At 35.7% G+C, this 27412-nt stretch overlaps 2 protein-coding genes across 3 annotated transcripts in view; one reads left to right on the top strand and one right to left on the bottom strand.

Annotated features, from left to right (window-relative positions):
• The window catches only part of LOC123618996 (uncharacterized), a 52831-nt gene extending 27393 nt beyond the window's left edge, over nt 1–25438 (bottom strand). Inside the window, exons 1-6 of the mRNA XM_074375264.1 lie at nt 24922–25438; nt 21453–21575; nt 11465–11535; nt 11267–11352; nt 6396–6891; nt 4024–4122 (exon numbers count right to left, since the gene is read on the bottom strand). Of these exons, the coding sequence (XP_074231365.1) occupies nt 6618–6891; nt 11267–11352; nt 11465–11535; nt 21453–21534 (513 nt within the window). The 5' untranslated portion in view covers nt 21535–21575; nt 24922–25438 and the 3' untranslated portion in view covers nt 4024–4122; nt 6396–6617. The remainder of the gene's footprint in view (nt 1–4023; nt 4123–6395; nt 6892–11266; nt 11353–11464; nt 11536–21452; nt 21576–24921) is intronic.
• Nucleotides 25439–25467: 29 nt separating this feature from the next.
• The window catches only part of METAP2 (methionyl aminopeptidase 2), a 29348-nt gene continuing 27403 nt past the window's right edge, over nt 25468–27412 (top strand). For both annotated transcript variants that reach the window (XM_010962749.3, XM_010962748.3), the window contains exon 1: nt 25468–25693. In XM_010962749.3, the coding sequence (XP_010961051.1) occupies nt 25543–25693 (151 nt within the window). In that variant the 5' untranslated portion in view covers nt 25468–25542. The remainder of the gene's footprint in view (nt 25694–27412) is intronic.

The following is a 27412-nucleotide window of genomic DNA, read 5'->3' as shown; positions in this document are numbered from 1 at the left end:
TTACTCTTAAAAGAAAGGTAAATATGCCTCTGAAGTGTAAATATCTACAATCATTGGGAGCAAAAAAGGCATGGTCCTCCTCCTTATCAACAAGGCCAAAAATTAAGATATAAAAGCTCTAGTGCAAAAAACGCCAATGCAGAATCTCCTACATTTATATAAATGCCACATTACTGAAATATTCAGGGTAGGTAGCTATAATTCTGGAAAGTTCCCCATTACACTTTTTAAAGCAGTGCTTCCTTTTCTACTCCCTTTAACAGAAGTCATTGTGTAAAGACTAATCCATCTCTCAGGTCAGTAAAGATTGCCTCTTCTCTGCCTTTTCTCAAGGTGTTGGCAGTGGTCTTGCTCTCCTCTTGCCTGAGGCCCAGAAGTTGACCTCTGGATTGTCCAGCAGGTGATAATTATCATCAAGTCAGTTAGTTCAACAAATGAGCCCTGATCCTTGCGAAAAATGGTTTCCTGAAAGTTTTAGGTGGTTGGTCACTCCCAGGAAATCATTGTCAGGACTTAAGGAACAGTCCTCTAAGTCAGAAGTTACCCAATTATCCCAGCTGTCTAGTATCCAGACTACTCAAATACAGAGGCTGGAATAGAAAGGGAACTATTCAAATTGTCTTAAATCAAATTGGCCTAAGAATCTAACAGTAAGCTAAATTCAGTATGGAGGAGGGCATTCACTGAATGTAAAGAGCTGAAGGATGGCTGGAAAATATCTAATCCCAGTTTACAGATGAAGAAGCCAAAGTACAGAAAAGGGAACAATAATTTTGCTAAATAATAGTTTATCAAGAATTTACAATATTCTACAGATTGTGCTAAATTATTTAGCTGCATTCTTTCATTTAATGCTTTCAACAACTCTGAGGTAGATTCTAGTAGGATCTTCATTTTATATGAGGAAAGTAAGGCTTGAGAAGCTGAGTAAGTGCCCCAAATTCCATAGTTGGCAAATGGGAATGTAAGAGTTGTGTGGACTCCAAAGCTTGGGCTCTAAACCTTTACAGACATTGATCTTTGTACTCTAGGCCACACAGCAAAGAAATGTCAGGGTCAGGGTTAGAAGCAAGCCCAGGATTCCCAGACTTGTGCATTTGCACCACCATGCTCTAACAGTGAATATGACCGCTTCACTAGCTACAGCCCAGAAATCTGTTTCAGTCTCAGACAGAATCTCTAGGAGACTTGGTCTGAAGAATATGCTCTGCTGAAAGAAGTGCCCTGGTAGCTGGTCTGTGATGGGAGGGTTCAGTCTATGTTTGTCAGAAGACTTCCTGTGATACACAATCTATCCCAGTATAGATCTACCAATGAGGTTAGAGATGATTTTTAATTCCTGCCCTTAGTTTCCCTGGGTCTGACTTGGTATTAAACTTCTGTGTTAAGCAAATGTGATAGAAATTTGGTAGGGTAGAAAGGCTGATAGTTCTGATTTGCATAAAATTGCATTTTAATCAGCAAGCATTTATTTAATCTCCATGCTCTCTCTCACCCTGGTAACCAGGCAATATTAAAATTTGGCTGCTTTTCTTACAAATGTTTTGTAATGCACAAATTGTAAAATTACATGTGTTCTTTTTTACAAACTTGGATTCTGTATATGACAGATTCCTTTGAGAACAAATTCCATCAATTCTCTTTGTTACAAAACCACTCCCTTGACACAGTTTATTATGTGTGAGTTATGTGTAATAGCATCTTACTCATCCCTGTTGCTGTGTGTCAGCTAAATTCGCCTCCATCTACTCTGCCAAGCCATCTCTTCTTGGTTCTAAACTCTTTGTTACAAGAAACCACTTCTGATGGTATTGGGATATTGGGTTATTATTAAAAATGCTTTTTACTTGCTTAGCACTTTAGTGTCTACAAAACAAAAAGTGTCACGTGTCACAACGTGCTATGGTAAGCAGAAGATATGTTGTTATCCCTAAATGACTAAAGAAAGAGAGGTTCAGGAGTCCAAGTGATTTACACAAGAGCCCACACCCATTGACTAATGAACTTGGGTGTTCTGATTTCAAGTATTTTTTTCTTTCAATTTTTTTTTTTTTAGATTTTATTTTTTAGAACAGTCTTAGGTTCTCAGATATCCCCTACAAGCTTGGTTTCCTTTTTATTAAAGTATGTTGCCTGCTCCAAATCCTTTGAGGCCTTTTGAAACTTGAAAAACTAATTCTAATTTCACCAGGAAGAATGAGTTGGTGAACTGGTTAAGACGCTTTGATTAGAAAGAGTAACTAGAGAAGATCTGCTGTACCAGATACTAAGATAGTAATAACTGACATTTATTGAATGCCTATTTGTGCTAGGAATCTTTACAACAACTATAAAAGGTAGCTACTATGATTATCCTCATTTTACAGTTGAGGACAGGGAGGCAAAGGGAAATTAAGAGACTTTCCCAAGGTCACATGAATTGATGGAGCTGGGATCTTAGCCCTATCAATTTGGTTTCAAGGGCTCTTTTTAACACCATAGATGCCTGTCTCATATTATATAATCTGAATAATTAAAATAGCTGAAAACTCAATGAAACAGAATCAATGGCAGATCAATGAAACAGAATAGACAGCTCAAAAGCAGACTCTAATATACCTGAGACCAAAGATATGATTAAGGTAAGAACTCAAATCAGTGGATGACAAGAGAGTGTATTCAATAAATGACTCCAAAGAGATGATAGGGTTGTGCTTAGATGCACAGCCTTTGGTATCAGATAAACCTCAGCTTATACAGAAGCTTACTCACTTACTAGTTCTCTGACCTTGGCATAACAACAGTGACTTACTCATGGAGGCATGTAAATTGCTTCATGTAGTGCCTTACACAAAATGATCACCCAGTAAACCCTAGCTATTATTATTAGTGCTCAATAAATACTAGCTATTGGCATGAGAGGAATAAAGCCAGACTTTCATAACTTCATACCACACACAACAAAATTTCCAGCTAAACTAGAATAAAGAAACAAAAAATAGGGTTGGTCTATCTAATCTGAAAATGAGGAAAGAACTTTCCAGTAATAAAAACAATGGGGAAAAAAATCTTAAAACAAAACACTGATAATTGTATAATAATAAAAGTTAATTCAAGTATTATGTATTGGTGTTTTAATGTAATATAAATTTAAATACTAAACTTACTCATTTAAATTACATTAAAATTTTAATACTGATTTCAATTAAAAAATTCATTAGAAATTATACTTGATCAATTAAATTATCAGGAATTTTCAGAACAAGATTTAACATCTAATTGACCACCAAGGCCTGGCCTCTGGGGCTTGCTCTGCCTCTCCCAGCCCTTAAAGGCGTTTAGAGGAAGAGACATCATTAACAGAGACTAAGTCATTTGGCTGCAGGTCCTTCTTTCCCAGTCGCTGCATGAGCTGCTCAATTTTTATCCAGAGCAGGAAAGTGCCAATATTTTAGAAAAAATAATAAAGCCTTTGACATTATATTATAAGATCTCTCTTAACAATTTGGATTTATCAATGGTGTAAGTCAAAACTTGTTTGCTTCTGATATAAACATTTTTCATTTTGCAATTTATTTTCTTTGTGTGTATGAAATGTTAAATACTTTAAATACTAAGCATGTATTACATTTAAAATACATTCCCCAAAACAATAAGTGGCTATTTTTACAGAAGAGGTCAGGTGAGGAACTGGAGTGGGAACCTGGTGGAGAGTGGGTAGACTTTGGAGTCTGAGAGAGCTGGGTCTCACCCTGGCTCTGCCTTTTTCCAGCTGTATGACTCAGAGGAAACTGTCACACTTCATGGTACATTAGTTTTCTCATCTATAAATGAAGGAAAAGTTTCCAGGGTATAAGAGTAGGGAATCCAGGGAGGGCTGGATTAGAGGGAGAAGCCTTTGAAAAGTTTGACTTGGAATCCATGAACTTAAATGTCCTGCTCTGACTGCGGTTATAAGAGGATGGCTGGGAGAAATGTTCCAAATTCAGGGGATGTAAGCGATTCTCACTCTGTTTGCTCATTGGGTGGGTAAGGGGATCTTACCATTTTGTAAGCAGATCTTGGATGTCAGTGAGAAGTGGGTGACAATAGGTGAACTGCTATCCTGGGAAATCTGGGAACACTGGTTTTGGTTGATAAGAGCTAGGAAAAATGAAGAAGAAGGAATACGAGTGGGGAGAGGAAAAGAAGAAAAAGAGAGCATTTTGTCAGATCATCATCAACAGAAAATCCAATTAATATTTTAATATTCTTACCAGAGCATTAGCAAAATTTTTGATAAGTACCCACAATGACCCATAAAATATTTTCGTTTGCTCTGGAATCAACTTTTTAAATTGAAAGTTCCTCTGCATAATTTCTTGACTTACTAAAGGACTGTGCTTATGCTTTTGTTCTAAGAACTGCCTTTTCACATGAGAACTGTTGAAAAAAGATTCATGTTTTATTCATTTCTTCTTTTAGCTACTGAACAACAATCAGCAGCCTATATTGCTGGTAAAGAAAAAAAAAAGACTATAAGGACCCAAGGCCTCTCTGTATTATTAGTAAGTTTTCAGCTAAAATGTAAATCTAAGGTAAGAAATTTTGTTAATCTACAAAGTGAAATAAATTCATCCCATAGAGAAAAATGTATGTTTTAAAAGCTGTCTAAAAACAAAAAAAAATAAGGATATTTCAAAAAGAAAGCAAAACTCATGGGAACTCCTTGAACTTTATATGTGAATTAGGAGGTCCATAAGACCGTAAGTCCATAACAAATAGGCTGTAACTAAAAGAAATGAAAAGGAGGAGTGGGTATAGCTCAGTGGTAGAGTGCATGCTTAGTATGCATGAGGTCCTGTGTTCAATCCCCAGTACCTCCATTTGAAAAATTAGTAAAAGTAAAATAAAATCACAATGATAAAACAGTAAAAGAAATAAGGCTATAGGTAAGAATTTGCACAATAACCATGACATATTTATTGAGCACTTACTATATGCCAGGCACTATGCTAAGCATATTACAAGCATTGTATTATTTAATTCTCTCAACAAAGTTCTACCATTAATCTCTCTTCCTCTCCTCCTCATATAACAGATGAGGAAATCAAATAAGTCTAGGATAAGGCCTGAAAATTGGTGGTTCCAAAAAGTTCCCAGTGATGTTTTAGTTCTGGTTTAGGCACAATATTTTCGGAACCAGTGCTACAGGGATTCTCAACCCCTTTATTAACAGCAATCACTTATTCTTAAAAAGTAAAAATTGTATAGCTGGAATTGTCTTCAACATCGTTTTATTGATTATATTCAACATCATTAGCCATTAGAGAAATGCAAATTGAAAGTACAATGAGATACCACTACACATCTCTAAGAATGGATAAAGTAAAACACAGTGACAATACCCAAATACTGGTGAGGATGTGGAGAAATGGAATCTCTCACACATTTCTGGTGGGAAGGTAAAATGGCACAGCCTCCCTGGAAAACAATTTGGCAGTTTGACATAAAAATAAATGTGCAAATACCACATAGCCCAGCAATTATACTTCTGGGCACTTACCAAAGAGAAATCAAAACTTATATTTACAAAAATGTTGTACATAAATGTTTTAGCAGCTTTCATAATATTCAAGAAATGGGGAAAAAACCTTACCCACTCAAGGAGTGACTAGTTAAACAAACTGTAGAACATCTATACTATGGAATACATACTATTGAGCAATAAAAAGGGACAAACTACTGATACATACAACCTGGATGAATCTCTAGAGAATTAAGCTGAATGAGAAAAGGCAATTACCAAACGTTACACATTGTTATGATTCCATTTATAGAACATTCTTGAAATGACAGAAATATAGAAATGGAGAGCACATTGGTGGTTGCCAGCGTTAAAGAGAGTGTGGGGCCAGGAGGGAAGTGGGTGTGACTCTAGAAGGACAACGTGATCCTTGCTATGATGGGAATGTTTTGAAGCTTGACTGTATCAGTGTCTATATCCTGGTTGTGATGTTGTACTATAGTTTTCCAATATGTTGTCATATGAAGAAAATGGGTAAAGGGTACATGGGATCTCTTTGTTTTATTTCCTATAACTGCATGTGGGTCTACAATTATCTTAAAATAAAAAGTAAAATTTAAAAAATTATGTATGTAGCTAGCATCATGTTTCTGCTGGACCATGCTGCTGAAAGAATTTGTAAGATCCTGTAAGGCAGAGACTTCATATCACACAAATATGAAGCATAATAGATACTTTGAACACACTATACGTTTTTGTATCTTTCTCCTGATATTCACCAATAACTTATTAAAATGATTAACACAAACCAAATATCACTAACATAGTATTTTTTCAATATCATACTTGCTGTTTTTATTTTTAAAAACTGGATGATTTTTTGTAAATCTAACTAGTAACGTCTACTTACATGTTTTTTCCATAGATTTACTTGCAACATGGTGGTCTTTTCCTTTAACCAGGTGATTTTCCTTATGACATTTTTCTTTTGAACAGCTGTTGATTTTGTATCCCTTTAAGTCAACTATGGTCATGGTACAGGGATCATCTTGCAAGACATTGTGTTTCTTCAGTGTTGAATTTTTGGTTGTACAGGTATAAGTACCTGAAGTAAGATCGTGCCAACTGTAATTCACAAGATTCCCACAGGGAAAGTTATGTTATACTCAGCATATTTCTGCAATGTCTCCCCAGGTTCATACAGTATTTCAGCAGCAGTGAGTCTGTATTCTTCAAATAGAGCCTCCTGCAGGTGTAGTTTGGAAAATTTAAGATTAGTAGATAACTTGGAAACACTAGGAGTTTGTGAGATGCCAAATGAGTTGGATTCATCTTTCTCTTCAGATTCAGCTACTGTAGATATTCTTGCTTTCTCTAGTTCTTTAGATCTTGCACTCTTTGTATGACTGTAAAAAAAAAATACGTAAGTTTTAAGGATATTTTATACTCTTCATCATAGCAATTTGACTTCTAGAAGTCATTTTAAAATATAATAAAAAGTATAATATCTATGCATAAAATTGCTAACTAGAGCATTATTTTTGATATTACAAAAAATTTAAAGGAACCTAATGGCTTGGAGAGATATAGCTAAGTAGGTAATACCATACCCACATAATGAGTAGCCATGAAAAATTGTTTAGAAAATTGCTCTTAAAAACTTGGAGAAATGTTTTTGTTATAATATTGTATGAAATTGCACATAACCATATATGTGGAATGATCTCAAATGTATAATATATATAAACCATATATCTGGTAGTAAAAAGACTAAACAAATGTCCTCTAAAAAGCAAACTGACTGTGGAATTATGGAAGTTAATTTTTATTTTCTCCTTTTATATTTTATACTTTTCTAACTTTTCTACAATGAACATTTATTATGTTTATACACAGAAGATAAAAAAACCAACATATGTGTGTTTAATTGTAAGACAAGACAGAGATCATTTCTTCCAGAAAGCCTTCCCTGAATTTCTTTGTCTACATTTTCTGTGTTCCCATAGCCCATCCTACACACCCATATCAGATGTTACTACACTGTACTAAAAATTCTAAAGCAGACAACAGAAACAGACTCACAAAAAGACTAGGTATTTCAGGGATTGGAATTTTCAGCCACAGTTTATAAAACAACTATACATACTATGTTTAAAACTTCCATGTGGTCAAATGCCCAAATGTCCATCAACAGATGACTGGATAAAGAAGATGTGGTATATTTATACAACGGAATACTATTCGGCCACAAAAATGACAACATAATGCCATTTGCAGCAACATGGATGTTCCTGGAGAATGTCATTCTAAGTGAAGTAAGCCAGAAAGAGAAAGAAAAATACCATATGAGATCACTCATATGCGGAATCTAAAAAAAAAACAAAAACAAAGAACATAAATACAAAACAGAAACAGACTCACAGACATAGAATACAAACTTGTGGTTGCCAAGGGGGCAGGGGGTGGGAAGAGACAGACTGGGATTTTAAAATGTAGAATAGATAAACAAGATTATACTGTATAGTACAGGGAAATATATACAAGATCTTGTGGTAGCTCACAGCTACCACAAAAAAAAAGTGACAATGAATATATGTATGTTCATGTAAAACTGAAAAATTGTGCTCTACACTGGAATTTGACACAACATTGTAAAATGACTATAACTTAATTAAAAAAATGTTAAAAAAAAAAACTTTCAAGTGGTCTTCCCCTTTTGATAATAGCATCTAGGTAATTCAAAGTAACCCTCCCTTGGAAGACAACTAGAGAAGCTGGAAAAATATAAAAAACATCTTCCCAAAGGCTATAGAGAGCTATAGAGATAGTAAAGAGTTACTATCAGTATCTGGGAAAAGATATAAATCCAAAGAGGTAAACCCCATATTTCCCTACCTTGTGAGGGGTTGGGGTGGGGAAGAGAATTTTACCAATTCTAGAAGAATCTGAGGAGAGGCTTAGAGTCTGATCAGGCCTTTGGTAGTTTTGTGGAGGCTAAGGATTCAAAATTTGGAATCCAGGGCTTTCCAATGGGAGGTTATTAGATGAGACTCAAATGGCTACATCTTAGGAGTAGGGGTTATCCCAAAGTAGACCTAAACCAGCACATTCAAACACAGCTTCATATTATCTTGTTTCCTGACATTGAATTAAAGTGATCCCAGAGTGTTGCCTCAAGCCTCTGACAGAAACAAATATAAATTTCCTCTAGAGGAAGATAACTTCATCCTGGCTCTCAAATTATTTTTTAAAACAATTTTTCAAATACAATGTCTGGCACAAAGTTTTTTTTAAAAAATCAGATTCACAAAGAACCAAGAGAACATAAATAAGGACCTGTAGAAATAGCAATTAATAAAAACAGAACCATAGGGAGATACAGAGTTTAAAATAACTATGCTTATTATGTCCAAGGAAATTGAGAATTTTTGTGAAGAAATGAAAACTACACTCAAATATTACAGCATATTTGAAAAAGAACAAAATAGAAATTATAAAGATGAAAAATATAATAATCAAAATTAAGATCTCAGTAGATAGGTTTAATACCATATTAGACACAGCTGAAGAGAAAATTAGATGGAAGATTGTCAGAAAAAAATCTCCACAATGAAGTACACAGAGACAATATTGAACAGAAGGGAGGTTACAAAATACAATCTGTTTATAATCATCAAAATCTATTAATTCCAAAAGGATAAAATGGAGGAAGATCATTTTGGTAAATTAAACATATGTATTTGACCTATACCCTGTAAATATATATACGTATATACACACATACATATACATAGATGTGTGTGTATATGTATATATATATGTATATCTCTCTATATATATGTATATATATATAGACACACATACATAAAATGTTATACACTTACTGGTTTTTAAAAGATAGATCTTATTTTAACAATCTATTATAATATAATGACACTGTAAATGTATTTATCACTTTATAAAGGACTTTCACATACACTACTTTATCAAAACTTCACCATCTATTAGATAGGTATTATATTATCTCTACTTCATTTCATAGTATTCTATGTATGTAAGTGCAAAACTATCATTACCTATTAAATAATAACTGTGATTAATTTAAAATTTTAATAATAGGTGGTTGACATTGTACTAGTTGTTTTGACCGTCCTGTAAGATAAATCTTTTATTCTCCTGTTACTGAAGAGGAAATACTATATTTATTTCTAGGATAAGGACTTTCCACTTTCAAGAAAACTAATTTTTTTTAATTAATTAATTAAAAAAAATTTAATATCTGAGTGAGGGGCATTGGTCTGGGCCTTCAGTTTCCTTTGCATTTTTCTAGAGTCTTGATAGATATGAAAAATGGACTATGAATGCCAAATAGTGCAAAAAGAATACCAGCCTAAAAATACTTTTTTTGTGTGACAGTGGACAAGTTTCTACAAATTCTGGAAACTGGGTAGCTCTAGACCAGAATTGAGCAACTGGTAGGTAGCCCTAGGGCAAGATCCATAGATTCACTGTGTTTGGCTTGTCTAATGAAGTGTATAGTGCATTTTTAAAAATTTGAATTAGTTGCCAATATCTGAGGGCCAGAAGAATTCTGCAAAAATCTACATTCCTAGTTTCTCTTAAAAAAATGAAAAGAACTGTGCACTCTGGGGCTGCATTCCCGTATAGTAGAAATGGACTACAGCTACCCACTAGCATGTAAGTAGGTTCCTCCTCTAATTGTTATGTTTAGGCTGTGACTAGAGCTATCATATTAAGATATCTAAAGACATAAATAGCTATGCTGTATCTATACTAGTATTTCACACTAATATCCATCCTAATATGGAATTTCTATAAAAAGGAAAAGACATGCAACTCTAAGGCCATTGCTATCCCAAGAGGGAGTATTCTGGCACTCTCTTACGCCAGAGTTGTTTGCATTTGATATGATACCTTAGTCATGATAATCAAAACTGTCTTCAGACATTGCCAAATGTCCCTTGTGGGGGAAAAACCATGCCTGCTTGAGAACTCACTGCTATAACTGACAACTTTTAAGACTTCTGATGTATGTTCTAAGACAGATTGGGGTATTTTAATTTTTACTTCACAGGTTAAGAAACTGTAGTAACTAGAGGGTAAAAATGTTGTGGAACAACTAGTTCCATTATTTCATCCATCTCTGTGGGCTTGACACAATTTCATGGTTGTTAATCACAAATCTCTGTTAAGCACATTCGATATGCCAAACATTGTTTTTCGGTCTGGGGATAGAGAAGTGATAAACAGGTAAAATATCCTGTGCTTATAGACCTGATACTCACATGAGGAGACAGAAGGCAAACAAATAAATAGGAATACCATTTACAAAGATAGAAAGTGATAAGCACAACAGAAAAGTCAGGAAGGGGAATAGAGAATGCCAATGGGGACAGGGCAGAAATTTGAAATAGGACAATCAAGAAAAGTCTCATACAAAGATGATCCTTGAACAGGGAGTAAGCAATGTAGAAAGCAGAAGGAACATCTAGCACAAACTGCCTAAGGCAAGGGTTTGTTTGTAGAAAAGCAAGGAAACTGATGACTGGTTGATTTGGAACCACTTATGTTTAAATTAACTACTGATTTGGCTAAAACAAAGTTCTCTGATTTACTTCATTGTCAGCTTTGATATGGCAACTCCTTGACGTAGTTTCTTGGTGGATGGGGAACAGGGAAATATTGGTCCTGAGCAGCTTATAACCCTTTGAGAATGTAAAGTGATCCCAGCAATTGGAGAGTAAATTCCAAATGTTTTACCGATAGTTAGCCTCTGCAGCGCATCCCAAATGGGAAAAATGGTCTTTACACGTTCTCTTATCCCATATTTTCCTTTTTGGTTTCATCTAAAAGAAAAAAAAAATTTCTGATTACAAAAGAGAGAAAAATACTGGTCAAAAGTGAGTTATTTTTTTAAAAAGTAATCTACAATTTGATGAGACAGAGCTATATTATTACCTGATCAAAGAAATAGATTGGCCCAGTGTCCAAAGGTTTAGTTTCAATAATCTTCCATTGAGCCATGAGACCTAAGAAGGATAAAATGGAAATCTGAAGACAAGTTATCATGTCTGTAGGCAATATTTCAAAGCACTTGATGGTTTTAAAGTTTAAATGTTTTATTTTCAATTAAGTATAAACAAATTTTAAGGAAGGAGCACAACCATCCCTTTACCTCTATCTTCATTTTATGGGCTATTGACTTGACATAGATGCAGTCAAAAGGATTGCATGCTTATGTCAATACTGATTTTCTCAACCTTAGCACTATTGACATTTTGGGCCAGATAATGCCTTGTGGTAAGGAGCTACCTTGTGCTTGGCAGAATGTTTAGCAGTATCTTTGGCCTCTACCTGCCAGATGCCAGTAGCATACCCTCTTACCCAGTTATGACAACAAAAAGTATCTCCTGATGCTGCCAAGTATCTCCTGGGGATCAAAACTGCCTCTTGTTGGGAATGACTGTGCTGATGTAAGGGCCAGGAAAAAATGGCTTGACAGGGAATGAACTGATTGCTTGTGAACATGAGTGATACTACTGATGACAGGACCATTAGAGCAGTACGATTCAAAATGAGGTACCTGGACAAGCAGCATCAGTATCACCTGAGACCTTGTTAAATGGCCTCATGGGTTTGCACTGAAGAAGACGAGTACACAGTGGAGGACTGGACAACAGCAACAGCATCAAAGAACTGGGACATGCAGTGGCTGGAGGATCATTAGCTATTATTATTAATGAGAAAAATTTTCAAAGGCTCAGGCTTGACTAGCTCTGTTTTACAGAGAAGTAAGAGAATATGTTTCAAATGAGACTTGAAGGACACCAAAAGCTCCTGTTTATCTAAACATCTCTCATTGTCCTGCCACTGTGGGCAAAGATTCCACTTTGAATAAATCCAATTATCTACAAAATCCCTGGTTAAAGTATAAATACAGGCACTTATGCTATAACATGATGTATATATTGGTAGAAAACCTCATGCACTGCAACATTGTGCACTAAAAAGAAGGCTTATGGGAAAAATAGGATTAGGACACACCACTTAAAACCTATGCCACTTTGTAACCACAGCACAAAAGAGTAACAGTAATTGGTACCTCATGACAAGCATAAATAGCCCAGGCAGGCACCTGTGGCCAGAAGCTGCTTCACGGGATAGTTAAAAAAAAAAAAAAAAAAAAGAGTAGGAACACAAACTTATGAGTACTGAAATCATGTGGATGAATTAGAGTTTCTTACCAGTGGGGTTGATTTTAAGGTGGGCACATAAAGATGTCAAACCTGCCAGAATCTGAGAGCCATAAGCCTGGGGATATGCCTTTCTGGAAAGGGGTCCCTGCGTACTGGTGCTCATTATTATGTTTTTTCTTAAGAGTTGAAAGAGCCCTTGTCTATGTAGCTGCTGAGCTGAAGACTTTTTCTTGTCCTAATAAAGGTTATAATTCCATTACTTCTGTGGCCCCCCTTTTCATTAGAAAAATCAAGTATGAAAAATTGAGGATGACAACATACAGGTTATACAACATCATTCACTTATCTAATAATCATTAGCTAATTTGCATTACAGAAACACAACTGGGGTAAAACAGACTACATGTTTCCTTGGGAGGAGAGAAGAAATAGCTTAAACAATTGAGTATGTAGTGTTTCAATGAGTTCATTACCAGCTTGAAACATAGAGAAGAGGCCCTGAGGAAATCAGGGAGGTAAGTATGGCAAGAGAAGGAAGTAAAAGGATGGTCCTGAGAACATCAAAGAACTTCAAACAGTTCTAATCTACATCTACAATAAGAGGAAAGCTGGAATTGTCAAAAATCAGACACTAAGAGTACCATACATTCCTTAAAAAATAGAATATCTTCCCTACTAGTCTATGAGGCCAGAATTACTCTGATATGAAAACAAAAAAAATCACAAAAATAAAACCACAATTCGAATGACATCATTACGTCTAGGGCTTTCTGCAGCTACAAGGTGGCAGTTATGAAAAGCATGGCCTTCTGTACCAGTATCTAAAAAGCAGCCACGACCTTCTTCTTTGTGTGTTCCCTTTTTTTCATTTTTCCTTAATTTTTCTTAATCAACTCTGCTGTTGTTGCTGCTTCTTAGCAAAACTAATAAAAACAAAATTGTACTCATTGAATGAAACATTCTGGGCATCAGACATTTAAAACCTTCACTCTGTGGGAAAGGGAAATTCACAATATGAAAGGCAAATATACAGTAAGCCCTGAATATCACTTAAATAAGCCAGCATATAGGTTAAAAACAATTAAAAAATTGTAAAAGCAATTATAATTACAATAAACAGTAAAAGGATAAACATGAAGATGTAAAATCGGACATCAAAATTGAAAATATGGGGAAGGGGAGTATAAAAATGTAAATCTTTTAGAATGTGTTTCAATTTGAATGACTATCAGTTTAAAGCAATAGATATAGTTATGGATCAACATATTTGGACTCCATGGTAACCACAAATCAAAAACATACAAAAAATTCACAAAAACAAAACAAAACAAAAAAGGAACTCAGGCATACTACAAAAGAAAATCATCAAACCACAAAAGGAAAAACAAAAAGAAGACAAGAACAAAGAAGAACTACAAAAACAACTGGAAAACAAGGATTAAAATAGCAATAAGTACATACCAATCAATAATTACTTCAAATGTCAATGAACTAAATACTCCAATCATAAGACACAGAGTGGCAGATTGGATTAAAAAAAAAATGGAAGAACCTGTTGCTTACAAAAGACTCACTTCAGGATGAAAGACACATACAGACTGAAAGTGAGAGGATGGAACAGATATTTCATGCAAATAGAAATGACAAGAGGGTAAGGGTAGCAATACTCATATCAGACAAAATAGACTTTAAAATAAAGGCCATAAAGAAAGACAAAGAAGGGCATTATATAATGATGAGAGGATCAATAAAAGAAGAGGACATTATACTCGTTAACACATACAAATCCAACACAGGAGCACCTAAGTATATAAAGCAAATACTAACAGATATAAGGGGAGAAACTGACAATAATACAATGATAGTTGGAGATTTTAACTCTGACATCAATGAAGAGATCACCCAGATAGAAAATTAATAAAGCACTAAGGTCTTAAATGTCACAATAGACGAATTGGACTTAAGTGATATCTACAGGACACTATATCCTCAAAAGACAGAATACACATTCTCTCCATGTGCACATGGAACTTTCTCTAGGAGAGACCATGTACTAGGTCATAAAATAACCCTCAACAAATTTAAGAGGATAGAAATTATTTCAAGCATCTTTTCTGACCACATGGCATGAAACTCTAGGTTAACCACGTAAAGAAAAATGAGAAAAGAGTAAACACATGGAGACTAAACAACATGCCACTAAAAAACCAATGGGTCAACAATGAAATCAAAAAATAAATCAGAAAATACCTCAAGATGAACAGAAAAGAAAGCAAACATTTATAAAATCTATGGAATGCAGCAAAAGTAGTTCTAAGGGGGAAGTTCAAGTGATATAGATCTTCCTGAAGAAACAAGAAAAATCTCAAATAAACAACCTCACTTATGACCTAAAAGATCAGAAAAAGAACAAACAAAACCCAAACTCAGCAGAAAGAGGGAAATAATAAAGATCAGAAAGGAAATAAATAAAATAGAGATAAAAACAATAGAAAATATCAATAAAACCAAGAGCTTGTTTTTTGAAATGATAAACAAAATCAAGAAACTAGCCAGGCTCACCACGAAGAAAAGAGAGAGGACCCAAATAAATAAAATAAGAAATGAAAGAGGAGCAATAACAACTGATATACCAGAAATACAAAAAAAAAAAAAAAAAAAAAAGACAATACTATGAACAATTATATGCCAACAAATTGGAAAACCTAGAAGAAATGGACAAGTTTTTAGAAATGTGCAGCCTTCCAAAACTGAGTCAAGAAGAAAAGATAATTTGAACAGACAGATCACTAGAAGTGAAACAGAATCTGTAATTCAAAAAAAGCTCCCTGCAGACAAAAGTCCAGGATCAGATGGCTTCACTGGAGAATTCAACCAAACATACAAGGAAGAATTTACATCTATCCTTCTCAAACTATTCCAAAAAACTGAAGAGGCGGGAGCAGTCCCAAATTCATTCTATAAGGCCACCATCACCCTCATAACAAAAGCAAACAAAAACACTACAAAAAAAAAGAGAATTACAGGCTGATATCTTTGATGACTACAGATGCAAAAATCCTCAACAAAACATTAGCAAACCAAATGTAACAATATATAAAAGGGATCATACACCATGATGAAGTTGGATTCATTCCAGGGTCACAAGGATTGTTCAACATACGCAAATCAATCAATGTGATACACCACATTAACAGAAGGAAAGACAAAAACCACATGACCATTTCAATAGATGCAGAAAAAGCATTTGACAAAATTCAACATCTATGCATGATAAAAAAAAAAAACTCACCAAAATGAGTACAGAGAGAACACATCTCAACTTAATAAAGGCCATTACAACAAACCCACAGCCAGCTTAATATTCAATGATGAAAGGCTGAAAGCCTTCCTGCTACTGTCACCACTTCTATTCAACATAGTATTGGAAGTCATAGACACAGCAATTAGACAAGAAAAAAAAATAAATAAAAGGGATCCATATTGGAAGGGAAGAGGTAAAACTGTCACCATATGCAGATGACATAATACTATATATAGAAAACCCTAAAGATTCCACACAAAAACTACTAGAACTGATACACAAATTCAGCAAGGTAGCAGGATACAGGATTAACATATAGAAATCTGTTGCATTTATTTACCTTAACAATGAAATATCAGAAAAGTAAAGTAAAAAAAAAAAACAACTCTTTTAAAATCACATTAAAAAAATACTTAGGAATAACTTGATCAAGGATGTGAAAGACTTGTATGCTGAGAACTGTAAAACACTGACAAAGGAAACTGAAGATGACTCAGAGAAATGGAAAGCTATCCATGCTCTTGGATGGGAAGAATTAATATTGTTAAAATGGCTACATTACCCAAAGCAATCTACAGATTTAATGTAATCCCTATCAAATTACTCATGACATTTTTCACAGAACTAGAACAAATAATCCCAAAATTTATGTGAAATCACAAAAGACCCAGAATTGCCAAAGCAATCCTGAGAAAAAAGAACAAAGCTGGCAGTTTAACCCTTCCAGACCTCACACTATACTACAAAGCTACAATAATCAAAAATCAAAATAATAAAAAATACAATAATGGTATTTGGTACAAAAACACACATATAGATCATTAGAGAATAGAGAACCCAGAAATAAACCCACACACCTACGGTCAATTAATCTATGACAAAGGAGGCAAGAATATATAATGGAGAAAAGACAGTGTCTTCAACAAGCGATGCTGAAAAGGCTGGACAGCTACATGTAAATCAATGAAGTTGGAACACTCTCCCACACCACATAAAAAAAATAAACTCAAAATGGCTTAAAGAGCTAAATGTAAGACATGAAACCATAAAACTCCTAGTGGAGAATATAGGCAAAACATTCTCTGACATAAATCATAGGAATATTTTCTTAGATCAGAAATAAAAGCAAAAATAAACAAATGGGACCTAGTCAATGAGAGAAAATATTTGCAAAAGATGAGACTGACAAGGGCTTAATTTCCAGAATATATAAACAGCTCATACAACTTAATAATAATAATAAAAAACCCAATCCAAAAATGAGCAGAAGACCTAAACGAGCAATTCTCCAATGAAGGCATACAAATGGCCAATAGCCACATAAAAAATGCTCAATATTGCTAATTATCAGAGAAATGCAAATCAAAACTACAATAAAGTATCACCTCACACCAGTCAGAATGGCCATCATTAAAAAGTCCACAAACAGTAAATCCTAAAGAGGGTGTAGAGAAAAGGAAACCCTCCTACACTGTTGATGGGAATAGTTTGGTGCAGCTATTATGGAAAACAGTACAGAGATTCCTCAAAAAACTAAAAATAGACTTAGCATATGATCCAGCAATCCCACTCCTAGGCATATATCTAGAGGGAATTTTAATTCGAAAAGATACATGCACCCCAATGTTCATAGCAGCACTACTTACTATAGCCAAGATGTGGAAATAACCTAAATTTCCATGGACAAATGACTGGATAAAGAAGAAGCAGTATATTTATACAAGGGAATACTACTCAGCCATAAAAGATAATAAAATAATGCCATTTGTAGCAACATGGATGGAACTGGAGATTGTCATTCTAAGTGAAGTAAGCCAGAAAGAGAAAGAAAAATACCAGATGAGATTGCTCATATGTGGAATCTAAAAAACAAAAACAAAAACAAACAAACAAAAACAAAGCATAAATACAGGACAGAAATAGACTCATAGACAGAGAATACAGACTTGTGGTTGCCAGGGGGGTGGAGGGTGGGAAGGGATAGACTGGGATTTCAAAATTGTAGAATAGATAAACCAGATTATACTGTATAGCACAGGGAGATATACACAAAATGTTATGATAACTCACAGAGAAAAAAATGTGACAATGAGTGTGTATATGTCCATGAATGACTGAAACATTGTGCTGAACACTGGAATTTGACACAACATTGTAAAATGATTATAAATCAATAAAAAATGTTAAAAAAATACCATATGATACCACTTATATGTGGAATCTTAAAAAAAAAAAGACAAATGAACTTATTTACAAAACAGAAACAGACACAGACATAGAAAATAAACTTTTGGTTACTGGGGGAGGGGAAAAGGGGTGGCAAGGGATAAATTGGGAGTTTGAGATTTGCAGATACTAACTACTATATATAAAATAGATAAACAACAAGTTTATACTGTATAGCAAAAAAAAAAAAAAAATTGGCAGAAGCCCTAAATAGACATTTGTTCAAAGAAGACAAAAACTATAATGAGGTATCACCTCACATAGGTCAGAATGGCCATCATCAAATAATAAATGCTGGAGAGGATGTGGAGAAAAGGAACTCTCCTACACTGTTGGTGGGAATGTACTTTGGTACAGCCAATATAAAGAACAGTGTAGAGGTCCCTTAAAAAACTAAAAACAGAGCTACCATATGATCAAGCAATCCCACTGCTGGGTATATGTCCAGAAAAAAATGAAAACTCTATTTCAAAAAGATACATGCACTCCAATGTTCACAGCAGCCCTATTTACAATAGCCAAGACATGGAAACAACCCAAATGCCCATCAACAGATAACTGGATAAAGAAGGTGTGGGATGTATATGCAATGGAATATTACTCAACCATAAAGAATAATGAAATATTGCCATTTGCAGCAACATGGACAGACCTAGAAAACATCATGCTTAGTGAAATAAGTCAGAGAAAGATGAATATCATATGCCATCACTTATATGTGGAATCTAAAAAAAAATACAAATAAAACTATATACAAACAGACTCACAGACATAGAAAACAAACTTAAGGTTACTAAAGAGAAGAAGAAAGGGGAGGAGGGACAAATTAGGAGTATGAGATAAACAGACACAAACTGCAGGGAATTATAATCAATATCTTGTAATGGAATATAATCTGCAAAAAACCCTGAATCACTATGCTGTTCACCTGAAACTAATGCAATATTGTAAATAAACAATACTTCAAAAAATACCCACAGACCAACATCCCTTATAAATATAAGTTCTAATATGCTCAACAAAATACTAGCAAACTAAATTCAGCAACATACAAAAAGAAGTTTACATTATGTCCTTGTGAGATTTTTCCCAGGGAACAAGGTTGGTTTAACATCCAAAAATCTATCAATATAACCAACATATCAATAGAACAAGAAACCACATGATCTTCTTTATAGACACAGAAAAGCATTTGGCTTTTATGATAAAATCATTCAGCAAACTAGAAATAGAAGGGAATTTCCTCAAGTTTATACAAGGCATCTGCAAAAACAATCACAGCTAATATATTTAATGAAAAGCTTTCACCCTAAAATCAGGAACAAGACAAGGACAAGATGTCCTAAAAACAAAAAAATAACCAAAAAACCCCTATTGGGAAATGAAGAAAAACTATTTGTTACATCACATGATATTGTATACAGAAAATCCTAAGGAACCCATGAAGAATTAATTAGAGATAATAAATATCTTAAAAACAAAAAAGACAAATGAACTTATACAAAAAACAGAAACAGACTCACAGACATAGGATACAGAGTTGTGGCTGCCAGGGCGGAGGGGACTGGGAAGGGATAAACTGGGAGTTCACGATATGCAGATACGAACTGGTATATATAAAATAGATAAACAAGTTTATACTGTATAGCACAGGGAAATATATTCAATATCTTGTAGTAGCTTATGGTGAAAAAGAATATGAACATAAGTATATGTACACTCATGTATGACTGAAGAATTGTGCTGTACACCAGAAATTGACACAACATTGTAAACTGACTATACCTCAATAAAAATAAATAAGTAAATAAATTCAGCAAGGTTTCAAGGTTTAAGATAATGTACAAAAGTCAGTTCTATTTCTACACACTTGTAATAAACAATGTGAAAGTGAAATTAAGAAAATTCCATTTACAGTAGTATCAAAAAGAATAAAATACTTAAGTATAAATTAAGCTAAAGAATTGTAATACTGAAAACTACAAAACATAATTGAAAGAAATTAAACTCAACAATAAAGACAAATAACTCAAGTTTTAAACCTACCAATAGTGTATGAGGAATGTAAAATGCTGTACTTGCTTTTGAAAACTGTCTGGGAGTTCATTAAAAGATTAAATACAGAGTTACCATATGACCCAACAATTGTATTCCTAGATACATACCTAAGAGAAATGAAAACATATAGCCACACCAAAACTGGTACAGGAATGTTTATAACAGCATTATTTATAATAGTCAAAAATTAGAAACAATCCAGATGTCTTTATTTAAACTGAAGTGTAGTTGATTTACTATGTTGTGCTGGTTTCAGGTGTACAGCAAAATGATTCGGTTTTATATATATATATATATATATGTATATCAATATTCTTTTTCAGATTATTTTCCATTGTAGGTTATTACAAGATGTTGAATATAGCTCCCTGTGCTATAATGTAGGTCCTTGTTGTTGATCTATTTTATATATAGTAGTGTGTATATTAGAGAAATGCAAATCAAAACTATAATGAGGTATCACCTCATACCAGTCAGAATGGCTAAGATCAAGACGCCTACAAATAATAAATGCTGGAGAGAGTTTGGAGAAAAGGGAATGTTGGTAGAAATGTAAACTGATGTAGCCACTATGGAGGACAGTATGGAGGTTCCTTAAAAAACTAAAAATAGAGTTACCAAATGTCTTTTAACTGATAAATGGAAAATGTTATGTAATTAGATAGTGATGGTGGTGTTACACTTATACTAAAACCCACAGAATTTTACACTTAAAAATGATGAATTTTATGGCATGTAGATTATCAAAATTTTTAAAAAGGAGAACCCAAGAGCCTCAGCCATTCCAGCTTCCACTCATACCAACCTCGAGATGTCATCCTCCAGAAATCAGGTCCTTGAAAATATCTGAGTGCCTTAAAAATTACCTACCTTCTGTCCCACCAGCTGCTGCCAGTTTTCAGGCCCAAAGAATATTAGAGATCCGTTGGTTCTGACCCCAAAATAACTTTCTACCAGTGTTCCATTCAGAATCTCAAGATCAGTTGATTCCACTCATGTCTTTTATCTCAGTAATTTGCATTCACTGGAAATCTAAGCTTGGAATTTCTGGATCAAGAATACCAACTGAGTACCAAGTCCTCTACATTCTGAAATTTGTATCAAAATGACTGTTTAAAGTACTAGAAATCTGTTTTAACAGTACAGAGACATCATATCTTACACATTGGAAGGACGAGTGAGTAGCCTAGGGCTTTCCAATTGAGAGGCTGAATAACATCACCAACAGCCAAGCATCTTTCCATTCTTCTGTTGTTCAGGTTTCATCCCCAGGATCACTCTCAGACTAAAATAGGTAAAGAATTACAGAAGAGAATGTGGTAAGAGAGCCACACTTAATTTCAAGAAAGGTGCTCTCCAGGAGAATAAAAGAGAATAAAAGAGAAGAGCACTGCAAGAGTCATTGATGAAATGGGTTTGAAATAGAAGGATCCTTTGCTCCTTGAGCTGACGTCTAGGAGAGTGCATCCCAATCTTTTGTGAGGATCCTTTTTGGGTGCCCCCTAACAACACTGCTCTCACTAAGCCATCAGTGGCCTCCTAATGGCTCATATCAATGGTCTAGTTTGAGAGTTTGTACTACTTGATCTTTACTCAACAGATGATGTGCTGACCAAATTTTTGTTTTGTGAAAACTTTTCCCCTCCTCACTTCCATGTGATTATTCTCTAAGTGTTTTCTCCTTCTTGTTGGTTTTTGTAACTTTTCCCTTCTCCCTGAACTACTTCATTCTTAGCCTTCTATCACACCCAATCCCTAATAACTCTCACGTCTATATCTCCAGATTCGTATTTCTAACTTACTACTAGATATCTCTGTCTGGATGCTATAAAGGCATCTCAAATTTAAAATGCCCAAACCTTATCTTCCCTTCCACCTCCTCCAAAACCTCCTCCTCCTCCTTTGTTCCCTATCTCAGGGAGTGGTACCACTATCCACCCAGGAACCCAAGCCAGAAACCTGGGTGTCATCCTCAACTCCCTCTCCACAGTCAAGGGACCATTAAACTCTCAATTCTAAATTAGAAATGTTTCTGCAACCCAATCTTTCCTCTCTAGCCACCCCCAATAGCCTTCACATAAGTTCTCATCAATATTATTATCAGCAATAACATCTTAACAAGTACTAAGATCCTCTACTACCAGGCTCTGCCATCTCCAATTCTTTCTTTAGAATAGAGGCCATCAGACTTAGGGATTTCACTGTGATAAAAATTTAAAAAATGGTTTTGAGAACTGATATAGTGTGGGCCTCTCTTCTTAAAAAATTTTCTCAGCACACAAGAAATTATCATCTACTCTGTAACTTTACAATAATTCTAGAAGACTGTTGAACTTCAAAAATTAGAAAGTAACATACTCTCAGAATAGAAAACAGTTCTTTAAATATATTTGGCTTTTTAAATAAAACACGTACAATAAAAGCCATACTCTTTAGGGTAGCATAGAAGGACCTTTACAATCTGGTCCCAATTCACCTAGTTCTCAGCAAGAACTTGCCCTACACATGCCATATTCTTTCATGCCTTAATGCTAGTGGTTCTTGGTCAGGAGCAATTCCCTGCTGCCTTCTCCAAGGGACATACGGCATGTCTCTCTTATGGTCTGAATTGTACTCCCTCTAATTCATATATTGAAGCTGTGAATATATTGAAGTGTCAGTATATTTCTATCTATATCTATATATGCCATATCATCTATACACTATTAAAGTAGTTATATAGCATTTTTAACCATGAAGATATGAAAAAAATCCTCAGTATTTCCCTTAATGTCAAGCAATCAATTTTTCTCATTTTTTTCTTTATATTTCTTGTCAACCCATTGCCAAAGATCACATAATACATGTGTGCCTTAGGATACCTAGGCCATCATATAATCCATACAAAGGGAAAATTTTCAAGAGCATGGCTTATTAACAGTAATGTTGGCTAACACTTATCACTATTGTGTCAATATTGTGCTGTCATAACTGCTTTCTCTCCATTTTGAAATTAAATTTCCATATCTTATGATGTGGTACTATTATAATCCTCATTGTACAAATAAGAAAACTGAAATTTGAAGAGATTAAGTGACCTGTCCCAAACCATACCACTAGCAAGGACTTCAAAGAAAATCATGCAGGGGCTAATCATGTGGTTTCTTTTTGGAATTAAGATTTTCTCAGCAAAAATACATTTTTTGGACAAAACAAATATATCTTACTACAATACATTGATCTTACAACAGGAAACACTCTCTAAGGAAAAAAATTATTTTCATCTGCTTATCTAGTTAACCATCTGAGACAAAATGACTTCATGTAATTACCTACAAAAAATATTTTAGTCTGTGCTGGTATTGAGTTATATTTATTACAGGTTCTCTTAGATTCTTACGTATGCTTCAACATTTCTCATTCCTTTTCCCCAATTTCCTCTTGTAGACAAAACCAAATGAAGAAAAATGGTAAAAATAAGGAGTGTCCTGGGCTGTTTAGTTACCTTAAACTCTGGAGTGTCCTGGAAAATTATCATCCAGCAAATATCCATTATCATACTGTCAAAATATGTATTGTTTTTTACTATTACCTTAAAGTTTTATTTTCTTGCCTCTTTTCAGGAGAGGAAGGGGGAAAAGTAGAGTACAATGCCTTTGCAGCCAAGAAACTCTATTTTGTTTTATTATTGGATTTTAGCATCTTATTTTTTCAGTGAACAAATTTTATTTTGACATTAGTAGCTCTGTAGATCAACTTATACCTCAAGTACCCTTCATCAAAATTCATCTACCAACCCCACAGGTTCTGTCTCCCAGGACACTGTGTCTCCTGGGTTGGGTCTGAGGTGGTAGCCACCGCCCAAGTGTTCCCAGAACTTTTACAGGAATTGGGAAGATTCACAATAAAGCTTGAACACATTTTTTTATATAGCTGAACTTACTTTTAAGGATGTTGAATGCTAAATTTTCTTGGATACCTTTTTTTTCACTTTTTTAACTTCCACCAAGAAAAATTATTTCTAGTCTGCAATGAATACATTTGTATTGAACTGATTTGAATTTCAGTTGGGAAGGCAGAATACAGAATTATTAAATTTCTGGTGCCTAATGACTTGGGTTTGGATTCAAGCTCTCCTATTTATGTCCTATATGACTTAGCGCAATTTACCAAAACTCTCTAATTTCCCCAACTCGAAAGTGGGTTAAGTGAGATGAATGTCAAGCCCTTGGGCTTCTTTTTAAGTGCTATTTATACACTGAGTATTTACTGGGTTCCTACTACGCTTTAGATTAAAGGTGGGTGCTGGTGATAAGAGCACAAAACATGCAAGGCTCCTGTCTTTGAGCTCAAGGCAGTTGGAGAGAAACACATATAACAAATAATCACACAAATAAATTAATTACAAACTACTATAGGAAGAGGTTCAATGAAAGGTTGTATGAGCAAGGCCTGATTTAGATTGTTGAGGACGGATTATCTGAGGGAGTGCATTTAAGCTGAAAACTTGAAGGATGAGAAGATTCTATATTTCCTCTCGTTTCTCAACTCTCTTTAGTCTGGCTTCCATCTCTCTACCTAAATAGCTCTTGCTAGGGTCACCAGTGGCTTCCATATTACAATATATATCTGATATTTTTGAGTCCTCTTACTTGACCTCTTAGCAGCACTCAACGCAGTTGACCACTCCTTCCTTCCTGAGGCGCTGCCTTCCGCTGGCGTCCCTAATAATAAACGTCTTACGTTCTCTTCTCTGACGGCCTCCTCAAACCCTTTTGCAGGTACATTTCCTTAAGCGCCTGGACAGCCTCGCCGTGAGCTGTAATTATGAATGACAACGCGGTCCTTTTGAGTCATAAAAAAGAAGTATGTGCAACTGAAGGCACTTTTTTCGCCCCTCTCCTCGCTTCCGGTATGTTGTATAAAACCATGAATATAAAACTTTTGGGTTTCAGCGGAGACGCGCCTCTCTCTCGTGGGCAGCGCCACTCCACAGGGTAGGTGCAGGAAATCAAACTGACACAAGCAGGCAGGTTTGCCCGAAGCGCGGGACGACACACAGAACCGGCATGGCCGGCTTTTCGCCACCACCTCAGCCGCGCGCAATCCGACGTGAGCCCCGCCTACTCTGCGCGCGACCTGTCGCGTCGAGTCCTCCTCCGTCCCAGCATTCCCCGCGGCCCTACCATAGAGAGCAGCTTCCGGCGTAGGTGTGTGAAGAAGGAGCGGGCCTTCAGCGTTCTGTCTCACTCCCTCGCGCTCTCTCGGGCAATATGGCGGGCGTGGAGGAGGTAGCGTCCTCCGGGAGCCACCTGAATGGCGACCTGGATCCAGACGACAGGGAGGAGGGAGCTGCCACTACGGCTGAGGAGGCAGCCAAGAAAAAAAGACGGAAGAAGAAGAAGAGTAAAGGGGCTGCCACAGGTAAAAGGAGTTTTATGTTTTCCCAGTCCACGCCGGGATGGCGGAACGGCTCGACTCAGGCCCGGCGTGGGTGACAGGGACTGGGGACTCGGAACCCTAGGCTGGTTCCCAGGACTGAATTTGTGTCCAGGCCAGGCTGCAGATTCCCAGTCCCGGAGAGAGGCGGTTTCTCCCGTGGGACTAGGGAGCTGGTGGGTGTGGGGTGGAAGAGAAGAGGGTGCCTCAGCTTCCCTAGAGGTAACTCTTGGGCCACTGTGTTGCCAGAACTCCGCTCCCACGCAGACCGTGCAACGGACTTGGAGCGGTGCATAGGGCCCAGCCCTCCCACCTTCCTCACGGTTTGGCCTCCTCCAGAATCTGGTTCCGACCCATACTGCCTCCTCTTTACTAGAACAACGTGGGACATAATTTCGTTGAGGGTGGGGGTGGAGTTGGCAGGTCTTAGTGTCTCGACTGCTCCTCTCCCCACCACCCCAGTTTACAGAGGGATTTTTTGTGGCAAGCTGCACTTCTGGGGTCTGTATGGATGTGTGTATGCCCACGCTCTCTTGTCACTGAGTGGTAATTGAAGGATGTATGTGATGGTGGTGCCTCATCTGCCTAATGCTACAGCATCATCTAACTTTAGGGCTTTTAGACCTGAGTTAGGATGCCACTTGTAGGCAGTCTAGATATTCTGTAGGTCCGAATGGAACTTCTCTAAATCCACTAGTAAGGCAAGGAAAACAGCTGAAAGTTAACACTTGGATTATATCATGAGTTATATTTGATTTCAAGAAGTCAAGTGTTTTTGTTGCTCAAAGGCGTTCATTTTAGGAAAAGTAGTTTATACTATTTCTAATTAAAATCAGCCACGGAAAAAATGAGAGAAAAATGGAGAGGCCATAGGTGATGAATGTGGAGTTGATAGAGGTTGGAGAGGGCTAATCTGTATATTTCTGAAATTTTGATTAGATGGGAGTTGAATAGGGAGAGTTGTAGGTGCTGGGACACTTCCAGAGCAAAGTTAAATCCCAGAACATAGTCTGGTTCTTGGCTTTCAGATGCAAGCCAAACTCTTCAGTTTGTTCTTTAAGGTGTTCAGCAGACTGCCTCTAAAATATTTTTAATTGTTATATCTCTGTATGAACTCTCTGCAGTAGCCAGGATGTCACTTCGTTATGTGCTGCCTGATAATACTATTTCTATTTATGCATATACATTGCTCTTTTAGCTAGATTGTAATACCTTCCAGAACAGGGCCTGGTCTTGTGCATAGCTGTTGGAGAATTTTGTTTTTAGTAATGAAATCTCTTTTGTTTGTTTTGACTTTTCCTGGCCCAGCTTGACAACTTCTTTCTTCATAAAGCCCCCAGAGTCCCACAGAAATCCTCTTATTAAGTTTTTTAGCATCTGTTGTCCATTTGGATAATGAAATATTTTTTGTAGTTTAATTGTTAAATACTTTAAGAAGTTAATTTACTTAAGGATAGGGACCAACTCACACTTTTGTTTGTCCTTTAGCTGTTAGCACAGAGAATGTATAATGAATATTTTGTTGGATGGACAGTACTACTTAGAGATAGAAGATTCTTCTCTATCATATAAATTCTATTTTGCTTACAATATTTCTGTTTTTGTTTCCTGAACGTGTATCAGGAAAGGACTTGTGTATTTTTTAGGATCCTTAGAATATATTCTAGTGGGAAAATATCTTTATTAGATTTGATTTATGTTTTT

This window comes from Camelus bactrianus, chromosome 12 (assembly GCF_048773025.1).
Source record: "Camelus bactrianus isolate YW-2024 breed Bactrian camel chromosome 12, ASM4877302v1, whole genome shotgun sequence".
NCBI classification, from domain to species: domain Eukaryota; kingdom Metazoa; phylum Chordata; class Mammalia; order Artiodactyla; family Camelidae; genus Camelus; species Camelus bactrianus.
Note: the sequence above shows the minus strand (reverse complement) of the source record. Positions and strands in the feature narration are given on the sequence as shown.